This window comes from Macrobrachium rosenbergii, chromosome 6 (assembly GCF_040412425.1).
Source record: "Macrobrachium rosenbergii isolate ZJJX-2024 chromosome 6, ASM4041242v1, whole genome shotgun sequence".
Taxonomy (NCBI): domain Eukaryota; kingdom Metazoa; phylum Arthropoda; class Malacostraca; order Decapoda; family Palaemonidae; genus Macrobrachium; species Macrobrachium rosenbergii.
The window spans coordinates 49,899,012-49,916,511 of record NC_089746.1 but is presented as its reverse complement, the minus strand read 5'-3'; the positions used below and the strand labels follow the sequence as shown (position 1 = coordinate 49,916,511).

The 17,500-nt window shown below is 36.8% G+C and overlaps 1 protein-coding gene across 1 annotated transcript; it reads left to right on the top strand.

Moving 5' to 3' along the window:
- The first annotated feature begins 81 nt into the window (after positions 1–81).
- LOC136839533 (uncharacterized) lies at positions 82–13,972 on the top strand. The gene is made up of 10 exons (XM_067105745.1): positions 82–187; positions 2,100–2,168; positions 2,342–2,475; positions 2,779–2,979; positions 3,129–3,483; positions 3,641–4,032; positions 4,318–6,480; positions 6,631–6,906; positions 7,154–7,278; positions 7,394–13,972. Exons 1-10 carry the CDS (start codon positions 133–135, stop codon positions 13,794–13,796), a joined length of 10,173 nt encoding a protein of 3,390 aa, XP_066961846.1. The 5' UTR covers positions 82–132; the 3' UTR covers positions 13,797–13,972.
- The last annotated feature ends 3,528 nt before the right edge of the window (positions 13,973–17,500 follow it).

Here is a 17,500-nt window from a genome sequence, read left to right as displayed (position 1 = left end):
AAGAGACCCTTAGGGCCTTATCCCGTTCCACTGATCGCTGGGGTATATAAACCAAATGCTGGAGAGTGGAGGCAGCCCTCTGGAGCTCCGACTAGACCTGTCTCCACCTTGTGACAGTGTGAGTCGCCCAAGATGAAGGTCGCTCTGCTCGCTTGCGTGGCCTTTTTGGCCTCCACGGCTCTGGCAGGTAAGAGGACGCCTTTAAATTCTGTCTTTGTTAAAAAAAATTTTTAATATCAACACCAACATAAACAAGCAAAAACTGCGCCGAAGTTTTTTCGGCGCAATTGAGTTTTCTGCACAGCGTATAATGCTGAATGAAACTCTCGATGTGCTGCAGTATGAAACGCTCAGCCACGACCGGACAGGTGCCAGGCTCAGTTGCTCCCCAGATGCAGTCACGTGAAGATGCGTCTGCGGCTAGCACCTCTAGCGGTGCCAGACGAAAGATCCATGGCTAACCTTAACCTTAAATAAAAATAAAACTACTGAGACAAGAGAGCTGCAATTTGGTATGTTTGATGATTGGAGGGTGGATGATCAACATACCAGTTTGCAGCCCTCTACCCTCAGTAGCTTTTAAGATCTGAGGGCAGACAGGAAAAGCGCGGACGGGCAGACAAAGCCATCTCGATAGTTTTCTTTTACAGAAAACTAGAAGACTAAAAATGCTTGAAAGAGTGCTTGCTCTTGTAAGTATCTCCTTTCAAGTCTAAAATCTGAACTTTTAATACCCATACCAACATAGAAAAATGCCTGCAAGGGCGCCTGCCCTTCTCAACACCACCCTTCAAGTCTAAAATCCCTACAATTCCGTTCTCGATGAAGGCTTTACCTGTAGCAGGTCAGCTTCATAACATCGAAAGCTTGAGGACGGCTCTAAACGAAAGAAATATAGGGAAATATAAATTTGTGGCAGGTTGGTGAAATGTAAAGCAATGGCATTTTTTTTTCAATGCACTATGTGATCATAAACTTCAGTCTAGACTAGCATTCCGAATAGCGGAATTTTTTTCTTAAGATAGAGAGTTCAGTCGAAAAGCACACAAAGAACGTTTCAAAAGGAGGGGAACAGTTTTATAATACAAGACCGAACAAAAAAAAAAAAGTAATCTTTACATTTAAATGACAGAGGAATAAAGAGCAAATTTCATATGTTTTATAGGAATTTTACTTAACAGTAATCGTTCACTTTGCACTGGTCCTTGTTTTCAATATCAGAGAGAAATGATAAAACTATGATGCAGATTAAAAAAATATTTGTACATTTTCTTGAGCTTTTAGCAAGATTCATTATTTACAGAATTTCATAACCTTTCGTGAGGGTAACATTCTCTGCACACAAAGAACAGTAGCTGATGATTAATTAAATAAAAAGAGCACTTTACCTAGAAATGTTAAAGGTGGGTGTTGAGGTACCTCAACAAGGAAATTTAAAAATTTATGTAAAAAGTTAAAAGTAATGAGGAAGATGGAGATATAACGACATGTTTTTTTTTTTGTTGAAATTAGTTGAAGCAAAAAAATTAACTACTATCCGTCCCCATCGAAAAAATCTGAAGATAAACATTTCTCAGTATGAATGTTTAACTTAAAATTGTTGAGCTGAGCATCAACAAGCTTCTCATTTCCAAATGCTCCTCTGGCGTGAGAAGGAATACGACCTATTAAAAACTTCCTTTTCAACCTTTTACGTTATATCTTTGGGTAGCCTGTTTCTCCTTACGCATAAGGCAACCTGCACCTTTACAGGTATTCGGGGGTTGCACTAGCGCGTTACAGAATACCTGCACAGCTATACCTGTAGGTATGAAGACATCCTTAGAATATGACGGTAAAAAGCCTATAAAAAACTCGTAGTCAGTTATATTAAATGACAGAAAAAACACTGTTACTGAATAGTACTTGTTTAAAAGATATAATGTCCTACTTCATCAAGATATTTAAAAACCCTACCGGTGCTGACAGTTTTAATGAAAATTTAGTTTCAAATGTTAACTAAGCTGTTGTAAAATTTAAGAACTCTTTATATGCATAAAAAAAAACGCCATTCCGATTTGGAAGTATGAAAAAATCTTCAACTCACTTTTTAATTTCAGCACCTGCCATTTCCAGTGGGTCTTGCGCTCTGCACTGCACACACCCGGTTTCCTTCGCATACGAAACAGGTAAAGTTACAAAAGAGTTTCTTAAATTAATATGGACCTCTTCGCGTGTTATGCAATACTATAAATAACGTTCTTTCATCGTATTTCCTCAACTGGCATTCTGAAATCCCTCTCTGACACTATCACTTTCAAGTCAGGATATTTTCACTAACTCTGTCAAACTGTCCAACTAGGGAAGAGCTATGTGTACGACTACTCAGCTGAGACCTCAGCATCCCTCCTCGGAGTTGCTGGGGATGACGCCAAGATGAAGATCACCTCGGTTGCCCATATTGATGTCTCTGGCCCCTGTGAATACATTCTGAGGGTAAGGAGTAGTTCCATTTGCCTTCTCTCTCTTTAGATTAACAATAACTCATATACAGAAATTTCTGCGAGACGAAACTTGTTTGAGCGGATGAATCAATAAAGAGAACTCACACGTGAATGAGGGTAATAAGAGAGGAGTTAAAGAAAATTTCTTACACTGAGGGGAAAACAAATGTCAAAGTATATTATTTGGATCAAAGTTAAACTAGGAAAGTATAGAACTCTGATGACAGTTCCAAAGTACGCATGCACGTTAGTTTTAACAGCGTTACTATAAATTGTTCATTTTTGTGCCTTTCAGCTTTCCAATGTCGTCTTAGAAGGTTCATCACATTCTGCAGAATTTGCCGAAGCTTTATCTAAGAACCCATTGAAGTTCTCCTTCCAAGATGGAATGATCGAAAATATTTGCAGTGAGGTTTCTGAGCCAATGTGGGTCCTAAACATCAAGAGAGGTCTTCTGTCCACTTTCCAAAACACCATGACTTTCCATGGTGATGAGGTAAAGACATTTTACTTCTAATTTCGGCTTTACTAATCTATTGCCTATACACGAGTATCTTCAGTGTATCAGCAAATGGCATTTTGGTTTCAGTGTAAAGGTAGTGGAGATACTTGTTCATAATTTTTTTTTTTTATTCAACCTTGTAGACTCTTCAGGAAAAGGACGTGTCAGGAGTTTGTGAAACCGATTACAAGTCTGTCACTGAAGGCAACATTGTCCATGTGGAGAGGATCACCAATATCAACTCATGCAGTGAAAGACCCGATTTTTCAACATTCATTACTTCTTCCAGTTATAACACTGACTCGCTAGTTCAGAACATTAACCTCTTGAAGACAACAAATGTTTGCCACCAGAAGTTACAGGATGACATCATGATTAGTGCTGAGTGTGAGGAAATTTACAAGGCTCGGCCATTTGGAGAGGGACAAGAAGTGGCCATGACCAAAGTCAAGACAACTTTAGTGTTAAAGTCTCAGGAACCAGTACCAGGGGTATCAGGTGAGCCATGGTAAAAATCTATATGAAGTTTTGAATCAATACCTTTTTAGTTCATGTGCGAATAAGTAAAAAAAAATAGAACACCAAGATCTTGAATCTATGGTAGCAGGCTGTAAATTTAACTTTTCTTTTGATATGCATCTATTCTTTGTTCCAGACTTTGAGTTCTATCGTAAATCTCTTGTATATGAGGACACCTTTGAGCCTGCTCCCGCTCATCTTGAACTTGTGGAGAAGATCCTGGATGACCTTATCACTTCTTCTCATGAGGAAGTTAAAAAAGAAACACCTGCCCTCTTTTCCAAACTTGTGGATGCTCTGAAAAACTTGGACTACTCACAGCTGAGTCAATTGCTAGGCAGCACTACCGAGCCTAAAACACATAAATTTTTGGTTGATGCAATGCCATTAGTAGGAACTGCATCTTCTATGGCAGTTGTTAGAGATTTAATCATTAATGGTGAACTGAATGACACTGAAAAGGACATTTGGTTTACCTCTTTGGTTTTCAACAAACACCCAACTGTCGAAATGTTGAACGCCATTGCTGTAAGTATTATTTTAATGCACAATTTGTTGCATAAAGAGCAAATTGAATTTTTTGGACAGTTAAACGTATATATAACAGATAGGTTAGTTTAAAACTAATGGAAGAGCCTAATTGGATAGACCTACTATGATCATTCTTCAATCTGCACAATGGAATAACAAAAAAGCCATATGAGGAAATCTGATAAAATTATTAAAACAGAAATATGTTCTCAATGTACTTCTAAATGTTTATGCGTGTGATTTACCAGTTTATGCATAATTTTTCCATTCTATCTCTCACAGCCACTCCTCAAGACAAAACCAAGCCAAAAAGCTTTCCTGGGAACCTCAGCCCTCATCAACAACTTTTGCAAATTGCACAACACATGTGAGGAAGTACCTGTAGTCAAGGAAATCATTAATAATATTGAAATCCAGCTCGGTGCAGGATGTCGAACCACAAATGAAGAAGAAAGAGAAAAAGTTCTTGTCGCTTTGAAAGCTTTAGGAAATGCTGGACATTGGGTAAATGCTAAATCTGTTCTGGAAACTTGCTACTTGGAAGAAAATGACATGGAAATTCGTGTTGCTGCTCTTGATGCTTGGAGGCACACCCCTTGTGAATATGATCGCTCAAACATTTTGGCTCTATTCCAAGATGAATCATACGACCCAGAATTGCGCATTGCTGCTTATCTCTCTCTTATGTCCTGTCCAACTCCTTCAATCATTGATATTGTAAAGGAAAGGCTCATCTCAGAAGGAGTCAACCAAGTAGGATCCTTCATTTGGACTCATATGACCAATCTTCAAGAATCGGCTGCCCCTGAAAAGCAATGGATGCATGAGATGATTGGGGAGGAACTCCTGCAAAAGAAATTCAGTTCAGATGCTCTGAGATTCTCCAGAAACTATGAGTCATCCTTTTTCATGAATGATTTGAACATAGGAGCATCAGTAGAAAGCAATGTTATTTTCAACACAAAGTCTTACCTTCCCCGCTCAGCTATGCTTAACCTTACACTTGATCTCTTTGGAGAATCAATTAACTTCTTTGAAATTGGAGGCAGGATTGATGGTTTTGAAGCATATATTGAACGTTTCTTTGGTTCAAATGGATATTTCCCTGAAGAACACATTGAACAAGTTCTGAGAAGCATGAGGTCAAAATCAAATGCCGAATCAACCACACTAGAGGGGTTCTTGGACAAAATATCAGATGAGCCTGAGGGATCTTACTATTTAAGAGTTTTTGGAAATGATCTTCACTATCACCATTTCCATGGTATGGAAAACCTTTTGTCCTCCAGTACATCAAGTCCTCTTGACCTTTTATTGGATCTCGTTAGACAAGGCAAGGTTGATTATACAAAATCTTTCCAAATAATGGACTCCCACATAAACATTCCGACAATATCTGGTTTGCCCTTAATTCTTGATTCTAAGATGACTGGTTCCTTTGGATTGGAAATGACAAGCAACTTCCAAGCAAAAAGTTTTTCAGACTTTAATGTTGAGGGTCATTTTCATCCTTCTGCTGCCTTAGAATTTGATGGCCTTATGATAATCGATGCCCATTTGTCAAAAACTGGTGTGAAAATGTCCACTACACTTCATACTTCCACACTTTTAGATGGGAAAGTGCAGATTCAAGAAGGAAAAGTAGTTGACATAGCAATCAACACTCCAAAAGATAAAATAGAAATTTTTGATGTTCAAGGGGAATTCTTTTATCTTACTGATGACCATGAAGAAAAGAAAGAAATTGAAGGCAGAAAAGTGTTTGATGGCTGTTCCTCAGAAGTTCTTGGCTTGGCAATCTGTGGATTCACTCAAGTCAGCCCAGTTGGACCTTTTGCAGCTGATATCTACCTGAAAAAGACTGGAACTCAGACAGGTTATATTTTCCAGTTTAAGCAACAGTCAGACAAGTTTGAATTTCTTGTGGATACACCTGGGTCACTTGAGGATCACAAAATTGCCCTTACCATTACTAAAGCACCAAACTCCATTACTGCCGATATCCATACACCAATCATGTCCTCAAAAGGAACATTAGAATACATCTGGACAAACTTAAATAAGAAAATGAAGTGTGCTTTGATCTTAGACAGTGGTGATATGTATGCAGTTGAAACTAGTTTGCTGAAGACTACTGAAGATGTTACAGTCTTTGAACCATCAATTGTTTTAACAATGCCTCATGGTGAAATTCTAAATGTGCAAGGAATTGTTAAAACAAAACTCGATTATTATGACACAAAGATATTCACAAAACTGAATACTGTGTATGAAATTGGAGGTCACCATACATTCGAGCTTGAAACTGAAGTCATAAAAACACTTACAGATTCATTGAGCACATATTCTCTTCATGGAACGATAGATCCCTCTCAGTACCCTGAATTAAAAGCTTCAGTAGATATGACTTTCACAGAAGTTGAGCATCAGCAATACAAAACTGAGGTAAGAATTTATAACATTTTCATCTCTATATTCATTTAAAATCTTTTTTATAATAATTGGAATACAGCATTTAGGTGGTTGATTGAAAACGCATTATTTTTATGGAAAAAATTTGGTAAACTTTCTCAGTGAGGCTTTATCTATTTTCAGGTAAAAGCATTGATTAAAGGCAAAACTTATATGTTTGAAGGCAAGTTGCAGGACAATTCTGTACGAGGAAAGTTCAACGTTATTGCTGATGCATCTATTGCAGCACCGTCTCTTGATATCAAAGGAACACTAGGAATATATGCAGATTCAGAAAAGGCTAACACAAATTTGCATATATCGGCGAATGGACAGGACTATGGCCTGAAATTGGAGGGAACAAAATCTTCTGTGTTAATTGAGGCTAATGTCATCCGGCACATCATTCTTAATGCTTATGTAAGAATCCCAAATTACAAATCACCTTTATTCTAAATCTTGCATAGCATCTATTCTGACTAGGTACTTCCTTCAGAAACCCCTGTGCTTGAAACTGGTAAATTATGTATGGTCAAATGAAATAATTCCTATTCTTAAACCTAATTTAAAATTTTAGAATACAAAATAAAGTCCCTAGACATAATAGTTTGACCAAAATAAGTTTTATTTTAGTTTTATATCATCTAAGTGGTGTTTGTGAATGCAGGTATCTGAGAGTCCTGAATTAAAGAAGTTACATGTCACTGGTGAATGGAACAAAGATGTTGACCCAACAGCTTCATTTCTGATAGAGGGACAAATATCTGAAACTTCAGCTATGGCACATGTCAAGTAAGTACCATAAGTGACAAAACTGCCTCATAAAATTGTTACAAATCTTGTAAAAATAGCTAAATCCTCAATATTTCCCTGTATGTATACTGCAATGAATTTCTGTGTTTTTCAGGTTTCTTGAACAGGAAGCAACCCTTAAATGCACATTATTAGATAACGGATTAAACCTTGAAGGTATATGGAACGGCAAAACAGCAACTGCTCTCGTATCATACTCTTTAGGTGAGACTAAATCCATATCAGTTTTGGTCCACACACCTTTTGCTGGATTAGAAAAACAAGAAGCAACTGTATTAGTCACCTTGAAAAATTATGAGATTAACTCCCAGTTCACAGCTTCCTGGAAAAATTCTCAGCAAATAACTCTGAGTGTCGTTGGTAAGCTAGAGCCAGGAAGAACAAGCAATGCCTTGCACTCTGAAATAATTTTCAGCAGCAGCTTACCTCACTTTGAACATATCAACTTAAAGTTAGACCATGAAATGAAAGAGGACTCTATTAAGACAGATTTGCTTTTCGCCCTGGACAACTGGAAAATCACATCTGGCTTCCAACTTCTTCACAACAGTGATGGAATTCAATCCAACCTTTCCCTTGATACTCCATTCACTGAGAAGATTCTTATCAACTTGAACCATGTTTTGAGCAATAATGATCTTACTTCAATTATTGAAGCTAAATATGGTGAAAAAGTGGCCTCAGCCAATATTAAAGGTGTTGTGGTTCTTGGTCTTGACCAAGACATTAATCTAACTTTGAAAATTAATGTTCCTTCACCTTCAGTCCCTGAAATTACCGCTGTTATTAATTACAAATTCAACTGGCATCAACTTAGTCTTGACTTTGAAGGCGTTATGCAGGATAAGAAGGCAATGTTCCATCTGAATGGAGAATTATCTGTTGCTGAATCAACACAACTTGTTGGAGATCTTCGATTTATTACACCATTTAACCACCCAGTCACAGCAACTCTCGAACATGTTAGCAACATGGAGGAATTAGAAACTAAATTTGAGTTGACAAGATTCTGGTCAAACTATGGTAATCTAAAATTTCATGCGAAAGGAAATATGAAATCTGCAAATGACATTGTCCTTTTAGCAGACTTCTTTACTCCTTCCACGAAGGCCTCTCTCTCACTAAATCACAAAGTTACCGACACCAATATGATCTCTACCTTGGATGTTCACTTCAATGCTGAAAAAATTACTGTTTATCTCAATGGACTACTTGATGTTTCTAAAAGTCTGGCTAATTTGGAAGCAATCATTAGCTCTACAATAAGTGGTCTGGATGACCTTAAGGTTACTATTGACACCTTAAAAAATGGAAAGGACAGAATAACTAAGATGATCTTTACCAAAATGGAACAGTCTGTTACTATTGACCATATCATATCTGTTACTGATATCTGGAATTGGGAGAACTCATTTACCATCAACGGAATGTATAAGCTTAAAAATGTACATTCATATTCTGGAACTCTTTCCAAACACGATATGGAATGGCTATGGGACACAAAATCTGTTCATCTTAACATAATATTTGATAACAAGAGCAGCGGAAATGTGAATAAATTTGATACTGTTGTCACACTGGAAACACCTTGGACTGGGATTGAAGTTATTAAAGCAGAAGTTCACCATGAAGATGATGGGGTTCAATACAAACCTATAGTCATCCTGGAATATGTACCTGGACGTAAATTAGAACTTGAAACTGATATTGTTTTTGGCAAAGTCTTTTCATGTGAATCTATCTTAAGAAGTCCATTCATGGAAACATTAGCTTACAAGGTGAAGCTTGATTTGTCACCAAGAAAGGTCGCCCATCTGATGCTCAGCTTGGGTGAAAGACATATCACCCTTGATACTGCCGGTGAACTCCACAATGGAAAAATGGATAGCAGTTTAAACATCCAATCAACCTTCCTAAGTTTTCCAGTTACCGCTGCAGCTTCTTATGACTTCATTTCATCTGAGAAAAATATTCATCTTATAGCCACTTATGGGAAAAAGTTTGAAATTACAGGATTGCTCACTGGTTCCATTAATGAAGGAAACTGGTCATTAATAGCTGATATCCCGTTGGATGCTTTGCAACATATTGAATTGACTGGTAAATGGGTTTACAATGTCAGTAAGGTAAACATTGAAATTAACTCTCACGTTACTTCATTTGAAAACATGGCTTTTGAAGTTACGTATGATGTAAACGAGAAAAACGGAGAAGCCAAGATGACTTATGGTACAAAAGCAATTCACCTTACAGGGAAATATGAGGCAGAGACAATCGTGCTTGAAGTTGTTACTCCATTCAACGGATGGGAGAAAATGAAGGTTTCCTTATTCCTAAGTGAAACTGCAATTGATGCTTTTGTATCTAAAAATGACCAAATGATTTCTGTCAAAGGATCACTGCATGTTAAACTAGAGAAAGGAACAATCAACCTATCTATCAACACTCCTTTCACAGGCTACGAAGAAATTTCAGCTACTATTGTATATTCTCTGAGAGGACCAGTAAAGCAAATTAAGCTAGATTCAACTTTCTCCACTGGTCAGATTTCTCTTTTAGGTGTCATTGACCTTTCCAAAGATTTGTCTCCTACGATGAAGCTAGAAGTCACCACACCATTTGAAGTTGTGAAGAAGATTGGAGGAGAAGCCACCTGGGACTTACAGCACACAATGAAAACAGCAGTCATTAAAGCTCACAGGAATGATCATCATTATCTCTGGCAGTTAGAGGTATCTTCAGAAGTTCTCTCGAAAGTGCATATTAAATCAGAAATAGCCACTCCTTTTGAGGGATGGACAAATGTTCTTCTTGAAGGTAATGCTGATTTAACAAAAATGCCTTACAGTTTTAAATTTGCTTTGGATAAAGAAGGAGCTGTTCATGCAGTAGAAGGAAACTTCAATCTTGAAAATAATGCAATTACTGCTCAACTAATGACCCCAATTCCTGGATTGGAGGTCATAGATCTTTCAGGTGCATTTAGCTGGGAAGAAAATCATTTCACTGGAAATTTTGAAGCTACAAAATCTGGAGATAAATTCCACCTTACCACTGACATTCTTCTTAACACATCCAAGCCCAAACTTCATATCATTTTAGAAACCCCTATTGCCACCATTTCTAAAGTGGAACTTGTATTTGATTCTAATCTGGTTGACAGCCACAAAAGCTTACTTATCACCTTCACTCTGAATGGCACAGTCTATTCTCTTAGCTTTGAAGGAGAAATGATTCACAAAAATGGTTACGTTAAAATCATGGCCCAGTCACCAATTACTGGATTCAGTGCTGTTGACATTCATGCTAAATATGATTTTACAAGGGATCTTAAAACTGCTGAGGCTGATTTTAAGATAGAGGATGATTCCAAACATTTTTATCTTAAGACCAGTGTCCAAAAGAACAATTTCCACATCGAGATTCATACACCATTCAGAGGCTTTGAATTAATCAAGATGATTGGCGACTACACAGCACAAAATGATAAACATACAGTTCTAGCATCATTTGAAAAAGATCATATGAAATATGATTACAATGCAGATGTTACCATCACTGACTACAGTGTATCAATTGGATTTTCAACTCCAATAGAAATGGTAAAGAATGTAGTTGTAAATTTGAAATATGAACTTTACAAGAATGGCATTGAAAGCCTGCTTCACTTCAAAAGGAATGACGAAAATTATGAAATCAAAACTCGTGCCATCTTCACTCCCATGAAATCTGAACTTTTGGTAGGCGTAAAAACTCCATTTGCTAACTGGGAGAAACTCAGTCTTGATGTCAAATATGACATTCTCTCTGAAATGAAATTAGCCTCATTATTTATTCAAAAAGGGAATTTTGAAAAGACAATTGCTGTTGAAGGAGAATACACAATGAATTCAGGAGCTATAAAATTACAAGTTCCTATACAAGGATATGAAGTTCTTGGAGCTTCATACACTCTTAACCTGAAAGATCACAACAGGAAACTAGAAGCTAGTTTAAAAATGTATATGAATTCCAATGAATGGAACTTCAGTGCTCATGGAGAATATGCTCCTAATAAGATCACCATTATGTTCCAAACTCCATTTGATGCTGTTAAATCGATAATTGTAGATGGAAATATTGAATTCTCCCAGAAATCTGGGTACCTAAACATTGAACTAGGTACATATAAATTCAATTTTCAATTATCATATGCAGTGAATGACATAGTCATTCAACTTACAACACCATTTGATATCTTAAAGCTCGTCTACTTTGGATTTACCTACCACTGGACAGAGAGCCAGAAAGATGCTACACTAACTGTAACTTACAATGAAAATAATTATGTACTCCAAGGAATTCTGAATCTATCCCCTCGCACTTCAGAAGTTACTTTGCAGGCTACTTCTCCAGTTCCTGGTTTCAGTAACGTTGCTATGATGATCAAATACGATATAGACAACCTTAATGAGATCATTATGTCTAAAATGACAACTGAGCAGTATGAATACTTCTTCAAACTTGGAGCAGGTACCGAAGGCACACAGGCTCATCTTAACTGGGACTTCAGTTCTACCTTTTCTGGATGGGATCATGTCCAGTTCCTTGCTAATGTAAACTGGTCACCTGATCAAAGGACTTTAGAAATATCTCTTGGAAAAGGTGACAACCTGAAAGCAATATTCATTTCTGGACATATAACAGGATTCTCTGAGGGCTCACTTAATATCCACACTCCATTCATTGGTATGGAAAAAATGGGTGGCTATTTCAAACTCGTACCAGGAGAAAAATTAGTAGGAAAGCTGGATTTACATCTCCCTTTCTACTTGATCCCTAAAATTGAAGGGGAAGTGAACCTCGATCTTAATGCAAAAATTAACGGTGATGCACATTTAAATATTGCAGGAGAGCTATATACCATGAAGTGCAATCTTGTTGGTTCATCCTTTGAAGAAGGATACAGTGGGTCTTTGATGATCTATACTCCAATTCATGAACTGTCCAGAATTGTTTTGAATGGAAACATTTTCATTAAAGCCTTGTCTTCTTTGCAGACTCAAATGAAGATTGAATTACCATCTGGTGTTTATGAATTAGATTTAAAAGGGAATTTTGCTTTACGAGATTCTTCCTTCCTGATTGACTTGGACTCAACAGTTATGAATGTGAACAGAAAATTGACTATTGATACAAAGTACCCATCCCTTAATGATTTAGAAGTTACTCTTATCACTGTTCTTGAGTCTATGACGCATAAGATTCATGGGAAATTTAACGTTTCTGCCAACCACACTGAGGGAGCCTTGGTAATTGACTCACCTCTGATTGAAGGCTCAAGACAGATTTCCTTTGATGTCACATTTCCTAGTGAGACATATCAACACGTTTCTCTTGCTGTAACTCTTGTTACATCTGCACAGCATTCATTCAAACTGGAACTGAACCTAATGAATGGGGTTGAGTTCCTTTTCAGAGCAGATTCTCCACTTTTTGAAAAATTTTCTGTACTTTGCAAAGCCAGTACTGATACAGCTGTTGTCACGATTGAAACCCCATCTGGAATGCACAAGATTCAAGCATCCTGGAGACTGACCTACAAAATGCCAGCTGACTATCTTCTGTCACTGGAAACCTCCTCGCCCCTGCTTCCTAGTGACTTTGTCATCAATACCCTCCTTAATGGTGACAAATCCAACATGATTTTCAAAACAGAATTGATGGTTGGTGGTGAGAGAAACGTTATTGAAGGTTCATATTCCTTGGCTGAAAATGCTATTGACTTTTCATTGAATATTGAATCTCCTCCAATGAATATTAACAAAGCAACTTTAGCAGCAACAGTGGCCTTCACAAGTACAGTTAAAATGCAGATCACAGGTACCTTTAATGGAGAAGTAAACACTTTTGACTTGGTTTATGAGAAGGAAACCAGGAATTTCCATGTAGAAATTACTTCTCCTTTCATTCCTACTGGAATGGCTCGAGGACAAGGTCAAATAACAGGTGAAATGCTGAAACATATGAAGATCAAGATGGCTCTCCTGAACAATGAACAAACTATATCTGGGGTCGTGAACATGAAGGCTTTGTCTCAAGATGATATAAAGATTGATATGGTCATTACCACACCATTCAAAGGATACAAGAAGATGAAGTTTGGGGCCCAGTACATGAAAGATGAAGAGACAAAGATCGTATTCTTTGTTGATAAACCAGTTAAGTTCAACACTGAGGTTCTCCTTAAAAACACTGAAAAAGAGGTCCGCGTATTCTTGAATGTCGAAACACCAATTGAAGACTTGAAGAAAATCGAGGGAGAAATGAGGATTCCACTCAACGTATTTGCTCCCAAGATATCTGCCGATGTGGTAATTGGAGGTGCAAGATATGGAGGCCATTTCAAGCTCAGGACTAAGGCTCCATTTGAATTTGGTGCTGGATATAAGTTTGCAGAGAAATCTCACAGCTTCCATATCAAAACTGATTCTTCTTTCTTCTCAATGCTTGCATAAGGACTTAACGAGTCTTCCGTGTAGAATGCCTGGAAGCATTTTACCATGTTGTAAACTGTGATAGTGTGTTATCTGTACCGAATCTGAAGATCTATGGAACAAGAAAATAAATGTTGTACTTCACAAAACAACCACCCTTGTTTGTAAATAAACGGATAATAAATTTGTCAGACATATATAAATTCTTTTTGTACCCTTACGCTACGACAATTGAGTTATAAAAAGTAATTTTACTAAATTCATTGTGGCATCTTCTGTTAAATACGGTACAAAAAAGAACTACTGCTTCTTTGTTTTGACAATGGGAAATTTGTTTCAACAATTATAACAAGATAAGCATATGTTAACGCAGTATTATTGGAATTATCATCACAGCTAAAATGGAATACCATGCAAAAGTAATTGCCTTAATGGAACGTTAATGTTGAAACAGGTAAAAACCATATTCTACAGTCAAATATTGAACAACACCTATGTTGAAATATCTATCATTCAATCTGTAAATGTTGCATTGTATAAGTGATGTACTAATATTATACCATAGTTCCTTATCCTTGTGTACCAGCAAGGTACCTTGGACAATGAATTAAAAGTGCATTTTCATAAAAAAACACACACACACACCTTTACCCAAAAAAGAATCAATTCTAGTTGTTCATTATCTTCACAAGTGATGAAACGTGGTTCGAATTTCACTAGTTTGTAAAATCGTGATTTATGCAAATGGCGTGTTTGTTTCAGTGTCTCACCAACAGCCCAAGTTAATTCACTGTTCTTAACTGTAATTCTGACAACACAGCACCTCAGGTTTTACTCTCTAATCCCAGTAGTTCCCCATATCCCTCCCTGATGAATTACTATTGAATAATTAATCTCTGAATGAAAGTAGGGTGGCAAAATGCTCTGCAAAAAGCTTTGTCAGCTTTTGCCTTAGATCATGATACCATAGATCTTCAAATCAGGCAATCAAACTTGACCACGATTTCATGCACAGGTGGCAGTAGAATTGCCAGTGACTTTTTAGAAGCCTTTTTCTCGAAGTTTGGTGTTCTGGTTAAGTCATTGCAACATTGTATCGCCTGATCAGAAACTTTCTGTTATCAGAATCTATCTAGAGAAAATGGGAGTGACGTTATTTGAGACCACACTGTTCGATGCTACTGTGGCTTGTTATCTACGAGTCACCTACTCCGAGGTGCTAGTACTAAACATGGCGGAAGTTTCTTAGAACTCCGTCTTTAGTACTAGCCCCTCGGGGATCTAAGTATTATATACACCCATTTCTATATTGTGTGGTCGACAAATTATATTAATAAACAATATCTTCGTGCGGCCGTCTACTTTACATTTACCATACGGCGTTCAGTACTAGCACCTCAGGGTAGGTGACGCGTAAATGACAGGCCAAAGTAGCACCCACTATTCTTTCGGGTGATAAATGGAACCAGATGAAGCTTTAAGTTCATGAATTAAATTCGTAATTACTGTTACCCTATGCAGTCAAACTATCTTCTTTATGTTATAAAAATTCACGTATTTTGGTGAGTGGACAAATATTTATCAAAATTTAGGAAAATTAATTTTTGATATCAGATATTCTCTCTCTCTCTCTCTCTCTCTCTCTCTCTCTCTCTCTCTCTCTCTCTCTCTCTCTCTCTCTCGCTAAAAGTAGAACTAGGAAAAATAAAAATTTTAAAAATATACTACAGAGATAAAAAATCTGAGAGCCATATGATGCCAAAGATATGCCAAAGATGTTTTATAAGTCTTTTGAAAGGCAGTGCGTAATGATTACTTTCATTTTTTTTTTCATACAGAATGAAAAATGAACAGCACTATTAAGATATGAATGCCGCTCAACATGTTTTTCTTCAGTGCATATCTCCAAAATGAGTGATATAAATATGTATAACCTACCCAGCATAAGAGTTGAAAGACAGGAAAGAGTTATCTTCACAGTTACGACAATCAATTTCGTTGCGAAAAAAAATTCTTAAAAATGACAAGATCCAAGAGGAAAATATGCCCAGTAACTTAGAAGGGAGACACCAAAATATAAATAAGTACATAGACAGAAAAAAGGGAAGCAATGTTTATAAAAAGATATGGAAGAGCCGAACGGGAGGTTTCAATAACTGGCTTAAGTATAGGTTAGTTTTACCAGACCACTGAGCTGATTAACAGCTTTCCTAGGGCTGGCCCGAAGGATTAGACTTACTTTACGTGGCTAAGAACCAATTGGTTAGTTAGCAACGGGACCTAAAGCTTATTGTGGAATCCGAACCACATTATAGCGAGAAATGAATTTCTATCACCAGAAATAAATTCCTCTGATTCTTCATTAGCCTGCCGGAGACTCGAACTCGGGCCTAGCCAGTGCTAGACCACAACTCTACCGACCCGCCCAACGAGGAACTAGTAACTGGCATGACAAAATAGGTATACGATTTCTAAACAAAGCACATACAGTAAGAGCTTTAGGAAGGATATTTCGCAGTCCGAAATAAACTGAATGTAAAGAAAAACTTTGATAAAAGCGATACGTTCAGTGACACTGAACGACACAAGAGAATCAAAGAACTGAATGGTAGAATAAACTGAACAAATCGATGTTTTCGGAGAACTCCCTTCTGCACAGTCCTGCAAGGTTAGGGAAGAACGGTGACCAAAGAGCAATGATATTCAAAACTGAGCACAAACAACAGAAGAACGCTCGGAGGTGAAAGCTGAGGAAATACTACTACTACTACTACTACTACTACTACTACTACTGCTACTACTACTACTACTACTAATAATAATAATAATAATAATAATAATAATAATAATAATAATAATAATAATAATAGTAATAATAATAATAATAATAATAATAATAATAAGAAGAAGAAGAAGAAGAAGAAGAAGAAGAAGAAGAAGAAGAAGAAGAAGAAACAGAGGAACGCTCAGAGGTGAAAGCTGAGGAAATACTACTACTACTACTACTACTACTACTACTACTAATAATAATAATAATAATAATAATAATAATAATAATATGAAGAAGAAGAAGAAGAAGAAGAAGAAGAAGAAGAAGAAGAAGAAGAAGAAGAAGAAGAAGGAGAAGAAGAAGAAGAAACTGAGTACAAACAACAGAAGAACGCTCAGAGGTGAAAGCTGAGGAAATACAACTACTACTACTACTACTACTACTACTACTACTACTAACAATAATAATAATAATAATAATAATAATAATAATAATAATAATAATAATAATAAGAAGAAGAAGAAGAAGAAGAAGAAGAAGAAGAAGAAGAAGAAGATCAACAAATGCCCAAATATGCGTTTCTTATGTTTCGCTTTTCAGGTTTTTCTTACTGTTTTCTTGTCCAATTTAACACGCGACCAAAGTACGCTACTAAAACAACAGTGTCTTTCATCGAAACTTAAATGTTTCCAAATAAAAGAAGAAAATATCACGACAAAATCATTAATCTACAACATATTACATTATTCCTCGGTTCACCGGTACATGTGTCCGAGGTTGCTACTTTTATCTGTGCCTCAAGTGTGTCTGTTTTTTAATCTTATCTGAGGTCAGTAATGAGCTATGAATGACCAGAATCTCTTTCATCTGAATGAGCAAAGACCATTTTCGTAATTTCTTAAATGTCACCAGAAAAAAATACACCGCGGACGCATCATAAGCATACTGTATTGTA

Bases quoted from the DNA above. Each gene is read 5' to 3' on its own strand.
- LOC136839533 (XM_067105745.1), top strand. From the start codon at position 133: ATGAAGGTCGCTCTGCTCGCTTGCGTGGCCTTTTTGGCCTCCACGGCT. The intron at 2,980-3,128 runs GTAAAGACATTT...TCAACCTTGTAG, and splicing joins TGACTTTCCATGGTGATGAG to ACTCTTCAGGAAAAGGACGT. The intron at 3,484-3,640 runs GTGAGCCATGGT...TCTTTGTTCCAG, and splicing joins ACCAGTACCAGGGGTATCAG to ACTTTGAGTTCTATCGTAAA.